General features: G+C 51.3%; 1 protein-coding gene across 5 annotated transcripts in view; it reads left to right on the top strand.

The window, feature by feature from the left end:
• Positions 1–19,967, top strand: part of EVC (EvC ciliary complex subunit 1) — a 92,129-nt gene extending 72,162 nt beyond the window's left edge. Inside the window, exons 14-21 of one of the 5 annotated variants that reach the window (XM_042251637.1) lie at positions 2,543–2,753; positions 4,634–4,840; positions 7,547–7,691; positions 10,648–10,759; positions 14,860–14,986; positions 16,310–16,403; positions 17,470–17,581; positions 18,052–19,967. In XM_042251637.1, the coding sequence (XP_042107571.1) occupies positions 2,543–2,753; positions 4,634–4,840; positions 7,547–7,691; positions 10,648–10,759; positions 14,860–14,986; positions 16,310–16,403; positions 17,470–17,581; positions 18,052–18,133 (1,090 nt within the window). In that variant the 3' untranslated portion in view covers positions 18,134–19,967. Of the gene's footprint in view, positions 1–2,542; positions 2,754–4,633; positions 4,841–7,546; positions 7,692–10,647; positions 10,760–14,859; positions 14,987–16,309; positions 16,404–17,466; positions 17,582–18,048 lie in introns of those variants that run through there. The other 4 variants (XM_042251635.1, XM_042251636.1, XM_027971177.2 and 1 more) reach the window with 4 other exon arrangements.
• Positions 19,968–20,174: the final 207 nt, after the last annotated feature.

The raw sequence follows: 20,174 nt of genomic DNA, 5'->3' as shown, positions 1-20,174 counted from the left end.
TCTCTCACAGAGGAAAAATGCTTTTCTTATTGGGCATTGTACATAGAGAATCTGCCTGCAATGCGGGAGACCTGGGTTTGATCCATGTGTTAGGAAGATCCCCTGGAGAAGGGAAAGACTACACACTCCAGTATTCCAGCTTAGAGTATTCCATGGACTGCAGTCCATGGGTTGCAAAAAGTTGAACATGACTGAGAGACTTTCACTTTCACTTTCTTTGTACATTTGCAACTCCACAAGATACTGGTTTTGGTTTATGCAGTCAGTATTCATTTAGATTTACACTTTATGTTGCTCTTGATTCTTTCCTGCATCTTTTAAGTGTCCACCTAGGAGTATATCTTTTTGTATGAAGGTTCTGTTTATTTTAGATACTGACAAATTTTCTTAAATCTTGTTTGTCTGAAAATGTCTATCTCCATTTTTGAGGAATGTTTTCATTGGGTGTAAAATCCTAGTTTAGCTGTCTTTTAAATACTTTTAAAGAAATCTTTTGTTTCTGATTTCAGTTGTTTCTGATTGCTTTCAAGATTTTCTTTTGTTCTTTGGTTTTCATCATTTTATTATAATATGCCTAAACATGGATGTGGGTTTTTGTGCATTTCCTGTTTGTTTTTACTAAATCTGTAGTGATCCTTGAGTCTGTAATTTGCTATCATTGATCGGTTTTTTAAAATTCCGAATCTTTATCTCTTTAAATATTCCTTCTGCTTATTCTTTTCCTACTCTTCCTGGGAATGCAATTTTATGTTTATTAGATTTTTTTACCTTAGGTTATTTGTGTTATATGCTATTCTATATTTTTGTTCCTTGTAGTTCAGTCTAGATAACTTGTTCTGGCTCTCTTCCCCTTCACACTCTCCTCAGTTGTGTCTTATCTGCTGTTCAATTCATCTACTGAATTCTTAATGCTGGTTACTGTGTTTTTAGTTCTAGAATTTCCACTTTATTTTTGTCATAGTTTCCAGTTTTCTTATCAGATTCATCTTATTTAATTTCCTGAACATATTCATTATAGCTGACTATTTTAATATCCAGTATCTTGTGGGTATGTTTCTATTGTCTGTTTTTTTTTTTTCCTTTATTTTTGGTCAGTTCTTATCTGTTTGCAAGTCTGGTTATTTTTATTGAATGCTAGACAGTGTTATTAAAAAATCGTAGTAATAACTTAGGACTTTGAATGATGGGATCTTCCTCCAGATAGGATTTATCTTACTTGCAGCAGGGATTTCAGACAGTGGCAGATCAACCACTCCACTGGTGAATTTAGCTGATTCAAAATTAGGTCTTTACAAGGGGTGGTTTCTTATTTTTAGGAGTGTTTGCTGGTTCTCTCCTCCTTGGTAAACTGACTGACAGTTTTCTGTTCCACTTTTCAGGCTGTAAGAAAATACCTCAAGTTATAAAACCAAATATTGAACCTCTCTAAACCAGAGTTTCCTACTTGACTCATTGAGATAGGAACTCAAAAATAGTTCATGATTTCAGTTCTGAATGTTAATTTTGAGAGTCATGTAAGAAATTTGAGTGGATATGTACTGAAGGCAACTGTATATATGCGTCTGAAACTTGAGGCAGAATGTGATAAAGTTAAAAAGGTTAATCAAAGGACAGATGACTGACTATAACCCACATCTAAAAGGATGGGCAGCAGAAGATGGGATAATTTTAACCTGTTGCCTCTGGAAAGGTTCCCTGTGGGGTGTTTCTTAGTGGGTCAGTGTATTAGTCAGGGTTCTCCAAACAGGGCCAATAGAAGATATAGTATAGGTGATAAATAGAGATATAGGTGGGCTTTCCAGGTGGCGCTAGTGGTAAAGAGCTTCCCTGCCGATACAGGAGACATGGGAGACACGAGTTCAATCCCTGGGTCGGGAAGATCCCCTGGAGGAGGGTGTGGCAACCCACTGCAGTATTCTTGCCTAGAGAATCCCATGGACACAGGAGCCTGGAGGGCCACAGTCTATAGAGTTACAAAGGGTCAGACACAACGGAAACAACTTAGCATGCATGCATAGGTACAGGTATAGAGAAGCTGAGAAGTTACAAGATCCACAGTAGGCAAGCTGGAGACTCAGAAGAACCAATATGTAATTTCAGTCCCAAGTTCAAAGGCCTGAGAACTCGGGGGGCTAATAGTGTGACATCCAGTTTGAAGGTCAGCAGTTCCAAGACCCAGGAAAAGCCAATGTTCCAGTTTAAGTACAAAGAGAAGGAAGTACAAAAGAAAACCATGTCCCACTCAAGGCAGGCAGGCAGGAGGGAGTTGCTCCTTACTCATGGTTAAGTGGGCCATTTCATCTCTTCAGATCTTCAACTGATTGGACAAGGCCCACCCACTTTAGGGAGGACCATCTGCTTTACTCATTTATTCGTTAATCTCATGCAGAAACACCCTCACAGCAGCTCTCAGAATGATATTGGATCAGCTGTCCATTCAGCCCATGGCCTAGTCAAGCTCACACGTAAAATTAACCACCACACTCAGTGAAGCCAGGAACACTCACCCCCCACCCCAACCTCCTCTCCACTGTCTCCAAAGGTCCACTCAGTGCATCCTGCAGGGGCACAGACTGCTCCTGCGCTCAGCTCTCCGGAGGCTGGCTCTCCGCGGCAGCGCCATCACCACCCTGGCCCAGATGAGGCTGTCGGGGAAGAAGAGCCTTCTCCAGGAGCTGCGGGAACAACACGCCCTGGAGCAGGGCTCCTCCCAGTGTCTGGATGAGCACCAGTGGCAACTGCTCAGAGCCTTGGTAAGACCGTGCCTCAGCCCCCTGCCCATCCCAGAACAGGAATGCCACTTCCTTGGCTTCCGGGTTCCAGTCTGGTTTAGTCAGAGCCCCAATCCTGGAGACTTCTCTGGTGGTGGCTAAGATTCCTTGCTCCCAGTGCACCGGGGGCCTAGGTTCAATCCCTGGCCAGAGAACCAGATCCCACATGCTACAACTAAGAGTTTGCATGCTGCAACTGAGAGAAAAAAATCAAAGATCTTGCATGCTTCAACTAAAAATATCCTGCAAGCTGCAATGAAAATTGAGGCTCCTGTGTGCCACAGTTAGGACCTGGTGCGGCCAAATAATTAAATGAGTGCTTAGTTGCTTAGTCATGTCCGACTCTTTGTGACCCCTTGGACTGTAGCCCACGAGGCTTCTCTATCCATGGGATTTTTCAGGCAAGAATACTACAGTGGGTTGCCATTTTCCCACTCTCCTGTGTCTCCTGCATTGTAGGCAGGTTCTTTACCCACTGAGCCATCAGGGAAGCCCCCAAGTAAATAAATAAATTTTTAAACAAGCAATGGGGACAATGGCACAATAGGTACCCCCTGTTGGGGGCACTCAGTATGCCCAAAGCTTGCAGTGTATATGATAACGACAATTATACTAAAGTTGCACAAGAAGTCAGAACACAGATAGGTACAGTCATCATCAGAGGTTGAGAGGAGAGGGCTCTGTGGTCTGTTTTAAGGTCTTCACAAATCTAAAGAAAGACTGTGAATTGCAGGGCTGGGGTTTAAACCCAAACAGTCTGACTCCAGGGCTCCTATAGCCACTGAGCTGTATGAGCAGCTGGTGTTTTTTTGACCTACGAGTGAGGGACAAGCTCACCGTCTCTTTTTCTCGGCTTCCCTTGGTGGGAAGCAGGCAGCACTTCCTGCCCTTCCTCCGACTCCCCACCCTCCTTCTCCAACACCTATTCCTTCAAGAGACGGACTCCCCATGGGCCCTATGTTGGCTTCCATGATGTCCCAGACTACTCTCAGACTCAGATGTTACTGAAGAACCTCTCTGCTATGTGACTTTTAGAAAGTTGCTCAGCGTCTCTGCTCCTCTGTGTCCTTATCACTCCTGGTGTTCAGGTCTCAGAGTGTTTGGGGTGAACGAGCAAGTTCTTGTACATGTAAAGAGCCACGGATGGCACTGGGCACATTGTTGCTGCTACTGCTAAGTTGCTTCAGTCATGTCCGACTCTGTGCGACCCCATAACGGCAGCTCACCAGGCACCCCCGTCCCTGGGATTCTCCAGGCAAGAACACTGGAGTGGGTTGCCATTTCCTTCTCCAATGCATGAAAGTGAAAAGTGAAAGTGAAGTCACTCAGTCGTGTCCGACTCTTAGCGACCCCATGGACTGCAGCTCACCAGGCTCCTCCACCCATGGGATTTTCCAGGCAAGAGTACTGGAGTGGGGTGCCATTGCCTTCTCTGGGGCACACTGTTGGTGCTCAATAAATGCCTGAAGGGATCATCCACTGTGTACAAGTTTTTGCCAGCCCAGAGGTGCCCACTTCCTACCCCTTCTCCAACCTTCCTGGGACCCCGGGCAGGGCCGACCCCACCTCCTGGTTTGGTCCTGACCAGAGCATCCGTTGACTTCCCTGGAGCTCAAATGGTAAAGAATCTGCCTGCGATGCAGGAGACCAGGGTTCAGTCCCTGGCTCAGGAAGATCCTCTGGAGCAGGGAATGGCGACCCACTCCAGTATTCTTGCTTAGAGAATTCCATGGACAGAGAAGCCTGGCGGGCTACAGTTCGTGGGGTTGCAGAGTCGGACATGACTGAGCAACTAACACACACGCAGAGCATCCATGCAGGCGACAGGGGTCTCCAGTCTTCTCCCCGCCCAACTTTTCCAGGAGGCACGTGTGCTGGAGGAGGCCGGCAGGCTGGAGGAGGAGGCGCAGCAGACGCGCCTGCAGCTTCAGCAGCAGCTCCTGGCCGAGGCCCAGGAGGTCGGGCAGCTGCTTCAGCAGCACACAGAGCGCACCATCGGGCAAGCGCTGCTGAGCCACGCACGGAACACAGCCTCCAGGAGCCGGGCCAAGGACATGGACGACTTCAAGGTGCGGGGCCGCCCCAGCCTCTGGGGAGCCCGGGGGACTAGAGGCAGGGGTCAGGGGCGAACAAGAGGAGGGATTTGAGCAGAGCAGCAGCTGGGCCTGCCCAGGAGCCTCGGGCCCTGCAGAGCTCTTTGCCTCTGAGCTGCCTTTTCCCCCTACCCTATAAGAGGGAACGCCTGCCCTGTGGAGCGGTGAGGATTTCTGCCGCTGCCCGGCCCTGTCTCCCATCCTTCTGAGCACCAGCTCAGTCCTTGCAGCGGCTCCGAGAGGAATGTCATTTCAGCCAGAGCCTCCCAGTGAGTCAGTGGCAGAGAACAGAGTCTGAGCCTAAGTCCCTCCCCGAGAGGCAGGCCCTCCCTGCCCTTGGCCACCTCTGTGGGAACCTGAGCACTGGTGGAGTTGTCCCTGATTGCTGACCATTTCTGCTAACATCAGTCTGACCTGAGTAAGCCATGGTTTTCTCCTTGCACTGAGTTATAACAAACCGCAGGAGTGAAAACTGCCTTCGTAAGAAGTGACATGGGCATTGCCCTTCTAAGTCAGTGGAGGGGTGGGTGCGTGGGGCTTTGACTGCCTCATCTCACTGGGCTATTACCACAGCCCTTGCCCGGAAAGGATAATTTTTCCTCCCATTGTTCAGGTGGGAAGACTGAGGAGTTTCACTGGGCGGAAGACATGCTTAAAGCCTCCCAGCCGCAGTGAGTGGCTGGGACTGGAAGCTGGTCATGCCTGGAATGACCAGCATGTGCTTGGCTTCTCCTTGCCTGCCTCCTCCCCCAAGCTGTGAGAAAAGGCAGGGGACCCCCATGTGTTGCAGATCTCAGCAGAGAGCGTCTGAGGCTGGTACCCATGGGAGGTGTTTTAGATTTGGGCTGGCAGCAGACCCATCTGGGATGTGCCAGGACCCTCAAGGGCACTTCCATGAGTCCCTTCATTTACATAAAGCCACTCACCTGCACAGCAGAGAGATTGGCCCCTCAATTCTGAAACACCCCATCTGGTTCCAGATCTCTTGTGTCTGCCACACTTCCTCATCCAGACCTCAGGGCTAGTGATGCTGGGAGAGTCTCTTCCCTCTCCTAAAACCTTACAGCTCTGACCTAATCAATGGTTGTTACGCGAAAACAGAATGAAATGCATGTGTGGCACGTCTTGTCCTCGGCTTCTCCAGAGGACTCTGAGTCAGGGTTAAATAATGGACCCCCGCCAGACACACACCCACCAGAAAGAACGTGGGCCCAGTGTCTGGAAGGATGTTCTTTGCTGGACCTCTGTTCACAGGGCCCCTTGGCCTTGGGCCCTGTGGCAGGTGCTGGGACAGAGGAGCCAGGCAGCTGCATTCCTGCCTTCAGGGAGCTTACCGTCTACTGGGAGAGGACACGCTAACCTTGAGAAGTTGTACTGCATGGGAGCTGAGATGCAGGCAGTGCCGAGGGGGATCGAGAGAGGGCTGAAATGTTGGAGATTCTAAAGCAAATGTGTTTGCTGACTTGACTTTCTAGCCAGAAAAACCGGGGAGGAGGAAAGGAGGGTGGCCAGGACGGAGGCCCTGGAGAAGGGAGGAGGGCTGCAATGCGGAGGGGTGGAGATCGGCCCCCTGTGGCAGGAGGCTAGAGGGACATAAGGTGTGATGTGCGGGTGGTTTGCTTGGGGAGAAGAGGGACTTCCTGTCTTCTGCGTTACACGTGCTAAATGAAATCCAAGGAAGGCTGTCAGTGGGAGCTCCTGACCGGAAGTGCAAGGCCAGAGCTCAGAGTCCTTGGGGGCAAAGTCAGATGTGAATGTTGGATGGAGAGGAAGAGAGAAGCAGCTGCAGTAAGGGAGGAACAGGACTTAGGGGTGAGGAGATGGGCTCTCATCTCCTCTGCATCCTGAGCTGCAGCCCTCCTCACCGCCACGGCTTCCATCCATGCCAGCACGTCAGGGTGTATTTCTCAGCCCTACGAACATAAGGAATCACTCAACAATAATGAATGGGCTTTTTTTTTTCTTGCCCAAAGCTTGAAGCCATTCAGTAAATGTTTGCTGAAATGGGGACTCGAACCTGACCTTTGCCCATCATCTCATGAGGTAAAAGGTGACGACTTTACGAGTGCCCAACCAACATGTCCCCAGTGATAGGGCATCCCAGCGTTTCTTCTCTGTTCTGCTTTGAGTTCAAAGGTGTGTCATTGAAGACTGCGTATAACTGCAAGTGACAGAAATCTGTGCTTAAATAAATAGAAGTTACTGATCTCACATAACAAGAAATGTGGTGGTTCCAGGCTGGCACAGAGGATCAGTGATGTGACCAAGGACCAGCCTCTTTCTTTCTGATCCATCATTCTTGGTGTTGGTTTTGTTGCCTCATGGTCTCAAAATGGCTACTGCTGCTCCAGACATCAGTCTGTGTCCTGGCCAGAAGAGGGAAACAGCAAAGTCTATCACCCTCACCAAGGCTTTGCTTAATGTTGGGAAAAGGGAAGCCCTCAACAGAGTCTCCCTAACTTTGCATCTCACTGATCAGAACTGGGTCATACACCCAACGTCAGACCATCCCTGACCAAGGAAAATAAGATTATTAATGCTGGTTTAAATGAGCCAGGTACTCGCTACCTGCTCTGAACCAGCGAAGTTTGGGAGCAAGTGGACTATGGGAGCCAGGACTGGGTTGGCCGTAGCCAGCTCTGTGTGTGCCCTCTACTAAGACTTTTCCCCTCCTGCCCACAGAGAACGCTGATGGAGGCAGCCGTGGAGAGCGTCTATGTGACTAGCCCTGGCATCAGTCGGCTCGTGCAGGCATATTACCAGCAGATTGGGAGGGTCATGCAGGACCATGAGGAGAGAAGGCTGCAGCATCTGAAGACCCTGCAGAGTATGGTGCCCTCCACGAGGAAGCCCTGCCAGCAGCGAGCCAGATGTGCTCTTAGTTGGGGACAGGGCGGGATGTCAGCGTTTTCAAATGGTTATTTAAGGGGGTTTAATTTTTTATGTTTTATGTATTTATTTATCCTTGCCTTGTCCCCCAAACCACCTTGAAGCCACCTTGGCTTCCCTGGTGGCGTAGATGATAAAGAATCTGCCAGCAATGCAGGAGACCTGGGTTCAACCCCTGGTTGGGAAGATCCCCTGGAGAAGGGAGTGGCTACCCACTCCAGTATTCTTGCCTGGAGAATCCCATGGACAGAGGAGCCTGGTGGGCTGCGGTCCATGGGGTCACAGAGAGTCAGACATGACTGGGCAACTAACACTTTCAATGACAATGACTTGTCCCCCAAAGGCTTTTGAAAAAGCACTTAAAGAAACATATCTATACAGTACAACAGAATTTTTTTTTTAAGTAGATGAATCAGGACAAGGAGGGGACAGTGAGATGGAGTTAAGGTTCTGTCATCGTCTGGGACATATGTGAGCACATTCCTACTCAAGAGGGGACATGCGTTTGCCTCTGGGCTTCCTGGTGGCCAAAGAGGTAGAAGTTCCCTCAACTTAAGCTGTCATAGTGACAATGAGTAAGAACAGGCCAATGGCCCATATGTGGGCACATTTACACATGAGAGCCAGTTTTTCCCTGGGCTCTCATACGAGGCCCCCCGGGGGGTGGAGCAGACCAGACCCCCAGGGCCAGCAAGAACATCATTGAGTAACAGACAAATACCAGTTCCTTAAAGTCCCTTCTTATAACAGTCCTCCCTACACCCGGGGCTTTGGGGCAGGGTAGAATCCCATTTTCTCCGATGGGTTTTTCCTGGATTGTCCACAATCTCTAGACAAAGGACGGGCAGCCGGTCCTGGGAGCAGGTCTTCCGTGAATCTTATTTTTCTCAATGAGCTCAGCTGCTGCTTTTTTCCTGCCCTGGCCCTGGGGAACTAGAGCTCTACATTCAAATAAAATCTGGGACCTGCCCAGAAATCTGCCACCTGGCTACAGATCCTTCTTGATGGTTTTCTCAAGTAAGGGTAGGTCTCCTTTAGCAGGAGGCAGACATGATTGATTGTCCCTGTGGAACATTCAGGAACCGGGGTGTTCACATCCCCTCTCTAAGCCTCAGTTTCCCGACTTGTGGAGCTAGGCTCAGGCTCACCCTTCCTGCATCCTCTCAGCTCTAATTTCCTTCTTCCCTGATACCCCAACTTAATGAGAGGATTTCTCAGCAAATGCCTTAAAATAATATAACTTGATCACATGAACTCCTTTTTTCATTGTCAACTATTAAAGAGTCCTAGAATGTTATGCCCCTGGGGATCATCCAGGATGGACCTTTCTATTAATTCTAGAAAGCTTGGGTCCAAGGGAGTTCAGTGGCCTGTTGACATCTCATAGCTCAGTCAGTATGGCAACTAGGTGAGTGTAACTAGATAAATGTAGCGGCTTCTTGCCTGGAGAATCCCAGGGACAGGGGAGCCTGGTGGGCTGCCGTCTATGGGGTCGCATAGAGTCAGACACGACTGAAGCGACTTAGCAGCAGCAGCAGCTAAGAATAAGCATGATCTGAGATGACTAGCCCAGGTGGCGCTAGTGGTAAGAACCTGCCTGCCAGCGCAGGAGACAAAAAAGAGACTTGGGTTCGATCCCTGGGTCAGGAAGATCCCCTGAAGAAGGTCATGGCAACCCACTTGTCTGGTGAATCCCATAGACAGAGGAGCCTGGTGGGCTACGGTCGATGGGGTCACAAGGAGTCAGACATGACTGAGACGACTTAGGACACAGCGTGCACAAGATGACTAGGAAATATGAAATATATATATATATATAAAAATCTGAAAATATGTATGTAAATATATATTGTTAGGCTTCCCTGGTGGTTCAGAGGGTAAAGCGTCGGCCTGCAATGCAGGAGACCCGGGTTCGATCCCTGGGTCCGGGAGATCCCCTGGAGAAAGAAATGGCAACCCACTCCAGGATTCTTGCCTGGAGAATCCCATGGACAGAGGAGCGTATGGCTGTGGTCCATGGATAAGCAGTTAATTCAGGTAGTAGTAAGAATCCAGTAGAAAATAATTTTGATCGTCGTCTGTTTCAAAATATACCGTTGTTTTAAATAATAAAAAAAGAAGAGGAAACATAGACTAGTACACCTCAGACTCAGAAACCAAACCTCTCAGCTCCTTGGAAAGCACCCAGTTCAGCACCTACGATTTGTGTACAGCGCTTTGTGTAGGATGATTTTCTTTCCTGGTGTGGACTTTTGACCATTTTTGGTGGCCTTTTAGTGTTGACCCTTTCATATTAGGCTTTCCTTTCTCCTGATACTTACAAGAAAGCAGGGCTGAGCAGATGCAGGCAGAGCTGGGGTACTGCCCTCATTGGTGCATGGGGTATGATGGAAATTGTGGCTTCCTCGTGCAGACGACGCCCTTCCCAGGGTGAACCAAGGAGCCAGTGAACAGCACGCCTGACAGCAGGTGTGTCCTGCTCACCTCTGCCCCCCAGCACCTGGCCCCCTCCCAGCACAGTGTCAGTCCTTCACACACCCACCTTGATCATTGTGTGTCATGCGGGCTTCCCTGGTGGCTCAGCTGGTGAAGAATCCGCCTGCAATGCAGCAGACCCTGGTTCAATTTCTCAATCAGGAAGATCTCCTGGAGAAGGGATAGGCTACCCACTCCAGTATTCTTAGGCTTCCCTGGTGGCTCAGACAGTAAAGAATCTGCCTGCAATGCAGGAGACCTGGGTTTGGTCCCTGGGTTGGGAAGATCCCCTGGAGAAGGAAACAGCTACCCAACTCCTATATTCTTGCCTGGAGAATTCCAAGGACAGAGGAGCCTGGTGGGTACAGTCCATGGGGTGGTAAAGAGACAGACACAAATGTGTTAACTTTCACTTTCAGGTGACAGAACGGAAGATTACAAGCTGCGGAAAAAGCAAGAACTTGCCTATCCTTTGTCCGGGGCCGAGATGGCAGGTGGAGCTCAGGAAGCCTCCAGAGCTGTTCACCAGAGGTGAGGCCTCCCTGCCAGCTGAGGGTCCCCACGCAAAAGTCCTAGCCCCTGTGCATCGCCTTTGTCTCTTAATACACTCTCAGCAGCTGACCTCCTGTGCATTTGCCTGTGGGCCTGGGTCTCCTCTCCTACGTGGGAGCCCACGAACCCCCATCTGGTTCCCCCTCTAACTCGCAGCCCCTGGAAGGGACTTTGGCACAAGGGCACAAGTCAAGGTGTGCTGAGGGCTTCGTCCCAAGGTCAGAGTGGTCTTCACAACCCTGATGTGGCATCTTCTCTCTGATCTGTGCTTAGCTGAGGCCCTGGGGGTAGGTGAGCCCAGGAAGCATGGTGAGGGGGCAGGGAAGGAGGAGGAGGACCGTTTCCTGCTTCTGCCATAGCAACGCCCCCCACGCCTGCAGTCACAGCCTGTGTTATCTCAGGGAGCCGAGTGTCAGAAGTTAGGCGGATGCTGCTGGTTTTTCTGGGCCTCCCAGGCTAAAATCAGGGTGTTGCTGGCTGGGCTCTCGTCAGAGGCTCTGGAAGCTTCCAGGCTTCTTCAGGTGTCAGCAGAATCCAGTTCCTTGTAGAACTGAGGTTCTGTTTCCTTGTGGCTGTTGCCTGGGCCCGCCCTGGCCTCCCAGTGGCCTCTCTGGTCCTGGCACGTGGCCCCTGCATGCGGAACATTAAATCTTGCCCACACTTGTCATCTCTTCTGCCACATCTCTCTGACCTCAGCTGGAGAAACCTCTGCGTTTACAGACTCCAGTGATTGCCATTGTTTAGTCGCTCGGTCACATCTGACTGTCTGCGATCCCATGGACTATACAGCCTGCCAGGCTCCTCTGTCCATGGGATTCTCCAGGCAAGAATACTGGAGTGGGTTGCCATTTCCTTCTCCAGGGGATCTTCCCTACCTAGGGATTGAACCCAGGTATCCTGAATCACAGGCAGATTCTTTACCACTGAGCCACCAGGTAAGTCCCACAATGATTTAGACCCACCTAGATAATCCAGCAGAGAAGGCAGTGGCACTCCACTCCAGTACTCTTGCCTGGAAGATCCCATGGACGGAGGAGCCTGGTGGGCTGCAGTCCATGGTGTTGCTAAGAGTCAGATACGACTGAGCAACTTCACTTTTTCACTTTCATGCATTGGAGAAGGAAATGGCAACCCACTCCAGTGTTCTTGCCTGGAGAATCCCAGGGACGGGGGAGCCTGGTGGGCTGCGGTCTATGGGATTGCACAGAGTCGGACACGACTGAAGTGACTTAGCAGCAGCAGATAATACAGGTTAATGTCCAAATCTTAAAATCAGTAACCTTAATCACCCCAGCAGAGTCCTGATTGCCGTGTAACATAACATCTTCACACGTTCCAGGGATTAGGGTGTAGACACCTGTGGGAGGCACTGTGTGGCCTACCACTAGGAGAGAAAAGCCAATAAGACCTGTGACAATGAGGGCTTTCCATGCCAACTGAGGCCCAACCCCAATCTGGACCTTCTTATGGACTCAAGGAGATGGGCATGAAGGGAAGGGCATTGAGGGTCATGTATGAGCCTCTAAATCACTGAAACTAAATCACACACCTGCACCCTCACTGGGCTTTGCTTCTTTATTTTCCATAAACCCAACAGAGTTGGACCAGGGGGTGGCAAAGGTCCCAACTCTTGGGTCATTGGGGTCAAAGTGGAGCGCTTGGAGCACAAGATATATAGAGCTCAACTTCTAATGACGCCAGCAAGGATCTGGGAGAATCTGCAGGGTCTTGCGTGGCTCTCCAGCCCTTGAGACTGAAGCCCCGCCCTAACCAGGGGACACAGGCCCCTCCTGGGCAGTCCTGTCACTTCCCAGCATTCCCAAGAGCCAGGCCCATGGGGGAGATGATAAGTCAGCTGGATGACAGTCAAGAGTGACCAGGACGAGGGACGAGGTGGGTGTGGGACTTGAGGCTGCTTACAGAAAGAAGCCACCAGGCCTCTGTGGCAGGCTGAACAGGGGTCCCCAAAAGTGAGGTGAAATTTGCTCAGTTGTGTCCAACTCTTTGTGACCCCATGAACTATACAGTCCATGGAATTCTCCAGGCCAGAATACTGGAGTGGGTAACTGTTCCCTTCTCCAGGGGATCTTCCCAACCCAGGGATCAAACCCAGGTCTCCTGCAATGCTTTACCAGCTGAGCCACCAGGGAAGCCCAAGAATACTGGAGTGGGCATCTATCCCTTTTCCAACAGATCTTCCCGACCCAGAAATCAGTGGATTCTTTACCAGCTAAGCTACTGGGGAAGCCAAAAGGTCCATGTCCTAAGCTCTGGAACCCATACATGCTAAGTCACTTCAGTCATGCCCGACTCTGTGAACCCATGCACTGTAGCCCGCCAGGTCTCTCTGTTCATGGGATTCTCCAGGCAAGAATACTGGAGTGGGTTGTCATGCCCTCCTCCAGGGGATCTTCCAGACCCAGGGGTTGAATCCACATCTCTTAGGCCTGCTGCATTGGCAGGTGGGTTCTTTACCGCTAGAGCCATCTGGGAAGCCCAGCTGGAACCCATACAGGTGACTTTACTTGGAAAAAGGGTCGTTGCAGATGTCATTTATGTTAAAGATCTTGAGATGAGGCCATCGCCCTGGCTGATAGCAAGGGAAGCAGGGGGGCATTTGACCACACACGGAGAAGATGATGTGATGACGGGGGCAGACTGGAGTGATGCAGCTGCAAGCCAAGGGGTGCCGCCAGGCACCAGAAGAGGCAGGGAACAGGTTCTCCTCTAGAACCTCCATGAGGAGCACAGCCCTGTCGACTCCTCGACTGAAGATTTCTGGGCCTTTCCACGAGAAGATAGATTCTGTTGTTAGAAGCCGCTTAGTTTGGGGTCATTTGTTAGAGCAGCCCCAGCAAAGTAACGCAGCCTATTTGAAGGTGTGAGAGAGACCACACTACAGAGCCCTGACCTCAGCTGCATCATAGTTACTTGTTTGATGTCTCTCCCTTCCCTCAGCTCAAAGTAGGGCCCTATAAGGGCAGAGATTATGAGTCTGCTATTCAAAACCCAGCATCACACCTGGAAGTCTAGAAATAATTCTGTGAATCAGTGAATGAGTGGATGGAAGGATGGATGATACGGTCTTATAGGATGAATAGGAGTTTACCAGAAAAAGCAAAAAAAGAGGGAAAGATATTACTGGTAGAAAGAAGGGCATGAAGCAAGAGCTGGTGGAATTTTGTGCCTTCAGATACAATCCATGGACAGCTGATGCTAAAGGTGTCTTCTGCCTTCAGCTCTAGAAGTTCAGCGCCTTTCAGAAAACCAATCATAAGAAGGAAAAGACAACAGCAGAGAACAATTGTGGAAAGAGGGTGGGTGGAATTGAATGTTCCCCTTTGCTGAGGACCAGAGGAAGGTCTGCTGAGGAGGGGAGAGGGTCTCTGCTCCTGAAAGGGAGGTGGGTGGGTGGGGGGCTGTCTCCAGGTCAGGGACCCTGCTTCAGCCCCAGCTCTGGCCTCTGCCACTCCCAGTAATGAGGCTGTCCTATTCAGGACTTCTCAGACTCTGCCTTCTGGGAAACAGCCTTCTGTTTTAGAGGGAGGAGCTAGGGCAATTCTGACATTTTAAACAAAGATGGGTCCTTTCAGGGGACCATCTCACCCACTCCCCACCCTCGCCACACCCCGGAATTAAATGATTTTTCTCCTACGAAGGTGCCACTTGCAGCCCAAACTCTTTGCAGGTGTGGGACTCAGGGTCTCCCCACCACCACCCCGGCCCTCTGAGCTTCTCCTGAGCTTTCCTCCTCTCTGTCCCGCGGATGTCACCAAACCACCCTGAAGATCAAGTGAAAAATCTGTCTGTGAGACTGTAAACTTCCTAGTGTTCATCAGAGCGCATCTGTGTTTCTGATGAGTCAGTCGCGGGGCAGAGGGAGTCGAGCTGCCACTGCGTCTCGCGTGGCTTCGGTAAATCCTGCCGCCGTGGTAAATCATGCCTCTCTGTTCTCCCCAAGGGCTCGGCTATCAGTCACTAGTTCCGCTGATTCAGCAGGTCCTGGCAGGAGGGTCGCGCTGGGTCTGGTGAACCCGCCGGCAGGGCAACGCTGACGGCCACGTTCTTTCCCCCCACAGGATGTTGGCGCAGCAGAAAAAGTTTCTGGCTCAGTTCACCGCGCACCAGCGGAGCCGCCGCGACGCGCGGAGGCGGAAGGCGAGGGTCATGGACCATCTGGAAGCCCAGCTTGAGACCCAGCTACAGGTACTTGTGAAAACGCACCTGTGCCATGTGGGCAGTGGTTTACAGGGGAGTGGAAATAGTGAAAGGCCAAGCTCGTGGTCACGTGACCCGTCACGAAGGCACAGGAGCCTTCGTGGGGACCACACCCCCGCTCCGGAGCCCCTCAGCCTCCGCAAGTCTCCTGGGCTAATGACGCATCGGCCTTGCAGCTCGATTATGAACTTCAATTCCCCCGGGGTCTGCAGCGCCCAGCCTGGGGCCAGGCCCGGACCACTCATCAGCTTTGTCTGCTGAGCTGAAAAGAATGAGCATCTCCCTTGTATGCGAATCGCCACCCCTCTCTCGGTGTTAAGGCTGACCTTAGCATCATTCAGGCAGCGCTGCTGGGCCCGAGGCTTGCACTTTATCTAGAATATCCAGGACGCTCATATTTCATGATGTAAAGTGGATATTTCACCCCAGAAAAATCTCCTCAGTGTGAGATGATAAGGTACGGCTAATAAAGCAAAGCTGCTGCTAAGTCGCTTCAGTCGTGTCCGACTCTGTGCGACCCCATAGACGGCAATCCACCAGGCTCCCCCTTCCCTGAGATTCTCCAGGCAAGAACACTGGAGTGGGTTGCCATTTCCTTCTCCAGTGCATGAAAGTGAAAAGTGAAAGTCAAGGTGCTCAGTCGTGTCGGACTCTTAGCAACCCCATGGACTGCAGCCTACCAGGCTCATCCTCTGTGGGATTTTCCAGGCAGGAGTACTGGAGTGGGGTGCCATTGCCTTCTCCGATAAAGCAAAGCAGCTGCCCTTAAAAAGAAATCAGATATTCCAGAAAGGGAGTGCTGAGCACAGTGTTGACCCATCTGAGTATTCACCAGCAGTGTGGCTACAACAACAACAGTTATATGACAGTCAGGGTGGTGACCCCTATTCCTTGAGGGTCTCCTGTAGATAGTCCCTGAGCTGAGGGCCTTACGTTCATCTACAGCCAAGAGTGGGTTACCCCTGGCATTTTACAGGTGGGGAAACTGAGGCCCCAAGGGATCAGGCAGAGGGGGGTTAGATCCTGGTTCTGTGCTGCCTTCACGGAGTCCCTCACACCTCAGTATTCTCATCTGTAAAGTGGGACCCACAGCCCGAGTGAGTGAGGACAGATGGCCAGCTGCCCCTGCATCCCACGTGCCTCAGCCACTCCAGGCCTCTCAGGATGCTTCTCAGGGAGACAGAGACCGCTCCACGTGGGAATGCTGTCCTGTCTCCACTCTGAGCGCATCCACCTCTATCTGATGGAAGGGGCTTTAGAGGCGGAGCATGGCAGAGGGAGGCCCCACTGACCCTCTCTCTTCACATCCAGGAAGCTGAACAGAACTTCATCTCAGAGCTGGCAGCATTGGCCCGGGTACCTCTTGTGGAAAGCAAACTATTTTCAAATAAACGTGGGCTCTCAGGTGAGTCATAGGAGGAGCACCCTGCAGGCTGGCTGAGCAGGAATATAGGTTCTAGCCCCCAGGTCTGACCCCAACTGGTGTGTGACCTCAGCACCACGTGTACCCTCTCTGGGCTTTTGTGTCCTGTCTGTAGATGAGCAGGCTAGACTAGGATGCCTGCTGGACCCCTGGCCCTCCAACCTGCTATAAGTCCGCTCAGCAGTCGACGCTCATCTCTGACTCCATTTCCCCATCTGTGAAATGGGAATCATTAGTCTTTCTCCCCCTGCCAGTGGAAACTCCAGTGACATCACAGGTGTTGTGGCAAGAAGAAGGTGTGTAAAATCACAGAAGGCCAGGGACTTCCCCAGCAGTCCAGTGGTTAAGGCTCTGCACTTCCCAGGCAGGGGGCGTGGGTTCGATCCCTGGTCAGGGAACTAAGATCCCACATGCTGTGTGGAGGAGGGAAGGATATATGTGCTCAGTCGTGTCCGACTCTTTGCCACCCTGTGGACTATAGCCCTCCAGGCTCCTCGTCCATGGGGATTATCTAGGCAAGAATACTGGAGTGGGGTGCCATTCCCTTCTCCAAGGGATCTTCCCCACCTAGGGATCGAACCTGAGTCTCCTGCATTGCAAGCAGATTGTTTACTATCTGAGCCACCAGTGAAACCCCTTGCTGCGTGGCATGGGCAAAAAAACAAAACAAAATTCAAAAATTTGGGGAAATGCTTTAGAAAAAGAGATCACAGATCACAGGAGGCTATTAAAAGCTACAGTGCCAGCGCTGTGTTCTCAGGTTCTCACTGCTTTGGGAAGCTGCCAGGCTAGCTGGATGTGGGATAAACACAGCAGGAGCCTGACCGACTGAGTTTGAATCCCGGCTCGGCCACCTCCCGGCCGCGTGGGTTTGGGCAAGCTCTCACCTCCCACGAGATCTCAGTTTCCTTGTGAGTTAAGCAGGTCCAAGAGCAGTAGGTACCAAATGCACTTGGCCCCCAGAGCTCCCCAAAGAGTGCCAGGCTGGGGTGAAGCGAGGCCAAGAGAAACTACCCGAGCCAACGTCTGGTTCATGTGTCTTCAGCAGAGAAGCCCTTGAGGACCAAAAGGAAGAAGCCAGCACCCCGAGAGAGAGGGGACACTGGGGGTCCCCAAGATGATGACCCTGCCTTGGGGGGCCCCACGTCAGGATCACTCAGGTACAATGGGGCCCTTGTTGGTCTCCTAAACCTGGGTGGGAAAACCGGCATCTCTTGCAGGTGTTGACTCAGGTCCAAGAACTGATGGTGATGACGGGAAGTCTTGGTGCTGTTGTTAGTGTCCAGTTTGGCTGTGTTAGCCATGATCCATCAGCATCCAGCCAGAATAGCCAGCAATCCCAGGCCTCACCAGGGCTACTGGGTTTAGACACTTCAGGATTGGCGGTAGGGTGGATCCGTCCTGGGGCACCACAGTCCTCTGAGCATGGATTTCTTGTTCTTTGTGGCACTCGGATGGCCTCCCACCGAGCACAGGGGAGCTAGGAGTTTTGTTTCTTAACAGCCCATGTCAACATGCCAACTGTTTCAACAGCCCATCACTGCCTTTTCACGTGATCAGGTTGGATGCACTACGACAGACCTGGAATCATTGTTCTGACCAACTGCATTTCTTCCCTATTTTTAAGCAGCAAAAGGCCGAGCCAGCAAGAAAGTGAAGTTGGTGATGGCGAGAATTCCAAGAAGATGCTAAAGAGAAGAAACCACCTGTAGCTTAAGGCTGCTCGGGATGGGCCCTGAAGACCTGGGCATTCTCTGAAGCCCGCTTGCCCTTCCCCCAGGAGGATTCGCCACCCCGGGGGTGGGGGGGATGATGGGGTCTTCCCTCTGCCCACCGGCTTGTGCGGGGCTGGAGAATGGATGGCAGAGTCCCAGGAAACACCTAAAAGAGTAAGGCGGACCCCACCGCCTGCAAAAGTGACAAGCTCCCAGTGTTGGGAACACATCTTTTCAAGTTTTTGTGTCCCCTCAGCTTTGAGACGTGGCTTGGTTCCTTGGGGAGCCCTTCCTTCGTGACCCTCTATAACCTCCCATTCTGCCAAGTGCTGATGCCCCCCAGACCTGCCCTCACTGAGGCTGGGTGGCCTCAGTCCCACCTGGGGCCCTCTGCTCTCCAGCCGCCCCGTGGAGTTCTGCCGCTGGTGAAGGGTCACCAGGTGTTGATGGTGTTTTCTGGGCAAGGGCTTTTCTTCTGCACCTTCGTCACCCCCACTCCCTCTGTCCCATGCACCATGACCACTGGCCAACCCGGATTCTCATCAGGACCCAGTCCCTTCTTTGGGCTCAGCTGGCAGCTCTGGCCTGGTCTCCATAAGGGGATCTGAGTCTCAGGTCTCATGACATAGACCATGGAACCCCTCGCCTATGGGTCTGTCCTCACCCACCTTAGGGACTCAAGGACTCATACAGGCATAATGGCACCTGCAGCAGTATCTTCTGTTGGAGACATTTAAAGCGCTAGGTGGGGGGCCCTGCCCTGGAGTAGGAAATGGCAACCCACTCCATGTTCTTGCCTGGAAAAATTCCCATGGACAGAGGAGCCTGGCAGAGGAGCCTGGCAACCAGGGGGTTGCAAAGAGTCAGATACGACTGAGTGACTGAACACGCATGCAGAGAGACCTTGCCCACCCTGAAGACTTCCTCTGAGAACCATGAGGCTTTCTGCTAGACAGCTGCCTTCCCCTAAGGAGAAATGCTTCTCCCAGAGCTGGGAATATCCAGAAGCTTCCAGACCACCCACTGCCAAGAGAGGCCATTCCTACCTAGAAAGAAAATTGATCTTTTCATTGAAATCAGGGATTCTCAGTCTCGGCACTGTGGACATTTGAGGTGAGAAAATCCTTTGGAGATGGGGGCTATCTTGCGTATTATGGCAAGTTTAGCATCATCAAAGAACCCACCTGCCAATGCAGGAGCCCTAAGAGATGCCGGTTCGATCCCTGGGTCGGGAAGATCCCCTGGAGAAGGGCCTGGCAACCCACTCCAGTATTCTTGCCTGGAGAATCCCATGGTCAGAGGAGGATGGCAGGCTATGGTCCACAGGTCGCAAAAGAGTTGAGCATAACTGAAGAGACTTAGCACACATGTGGCCTCTACCCATATTGTGGGAACATTCCCAACTGTGTCAACAAAATGTGTCTCCAAACACCACCAGATGTTCCCTGGGGGGCTGGGGGTGGGGGTGGGCATCATCCTCTGACCTAAGGCAGAGGGCGCCAGTCCCATGTGTGTCTGGGATGAGAGTTTAGCATTTCCATGAATTCCCAGTACACAGTGGGCTTCAGGTTCTAGGAGCTCCGGTCTCAGGGATTTTCTGGACCGACCATCTGTGGTCTGAGTTTATATTTCTTAAAACCCAGGTTAGTCTCTCTTAGTCAGGAAAGAGCGGCTCCTTAACAGAAGAAGGAATCCATGCTAGTTGCATCATTTGTTAAGGTTATCTACCATAAGAGCATCCTCAAATCCTAACTGGGCGGGCACCCAGTGGAGTTCCAAAATTAACCAGCAGCTCCCTCTTGCGGCTAAATAAAAATTACCTTATTCTGCAGTCTTGTAACAAGCGATGGCAGTCTTCTGAGAACCTGGTTTACATAGAAATTACTTTTGTCATGTGCGTCCTGTGCCCAGAGGTAGTCTGGAGGCAAATGCCTCCTATGTTGGGAATGTCTGATTTGACGACGAGGGTTTGGTAACTGCAGACGCCCTGGCTGCACCAGAATCCTCAGAAGATCATGAGGAGCAAAGCAACCTCCAC

Source organism: Ovis aries, chromosome 6 (assembly GCF_016772045.2).
Source record: "Ovis aries strain OAR_USU_Benz2616 breed Rambouillet chromosome 6, ARS-UI_Ramb_v3.0, whole genome shotgun sequence".
NCBI classification, from domain to species: Eukaryota; Metazoa; Chordata; class Mammalia; order Artiodactyla; family Bovidae; genus Ovis; species Ovis aries.
Note: the sequence above shows the minus strand (reverse complement) of the source record. Positions and strands in the feature narration are given on the sequence as shown.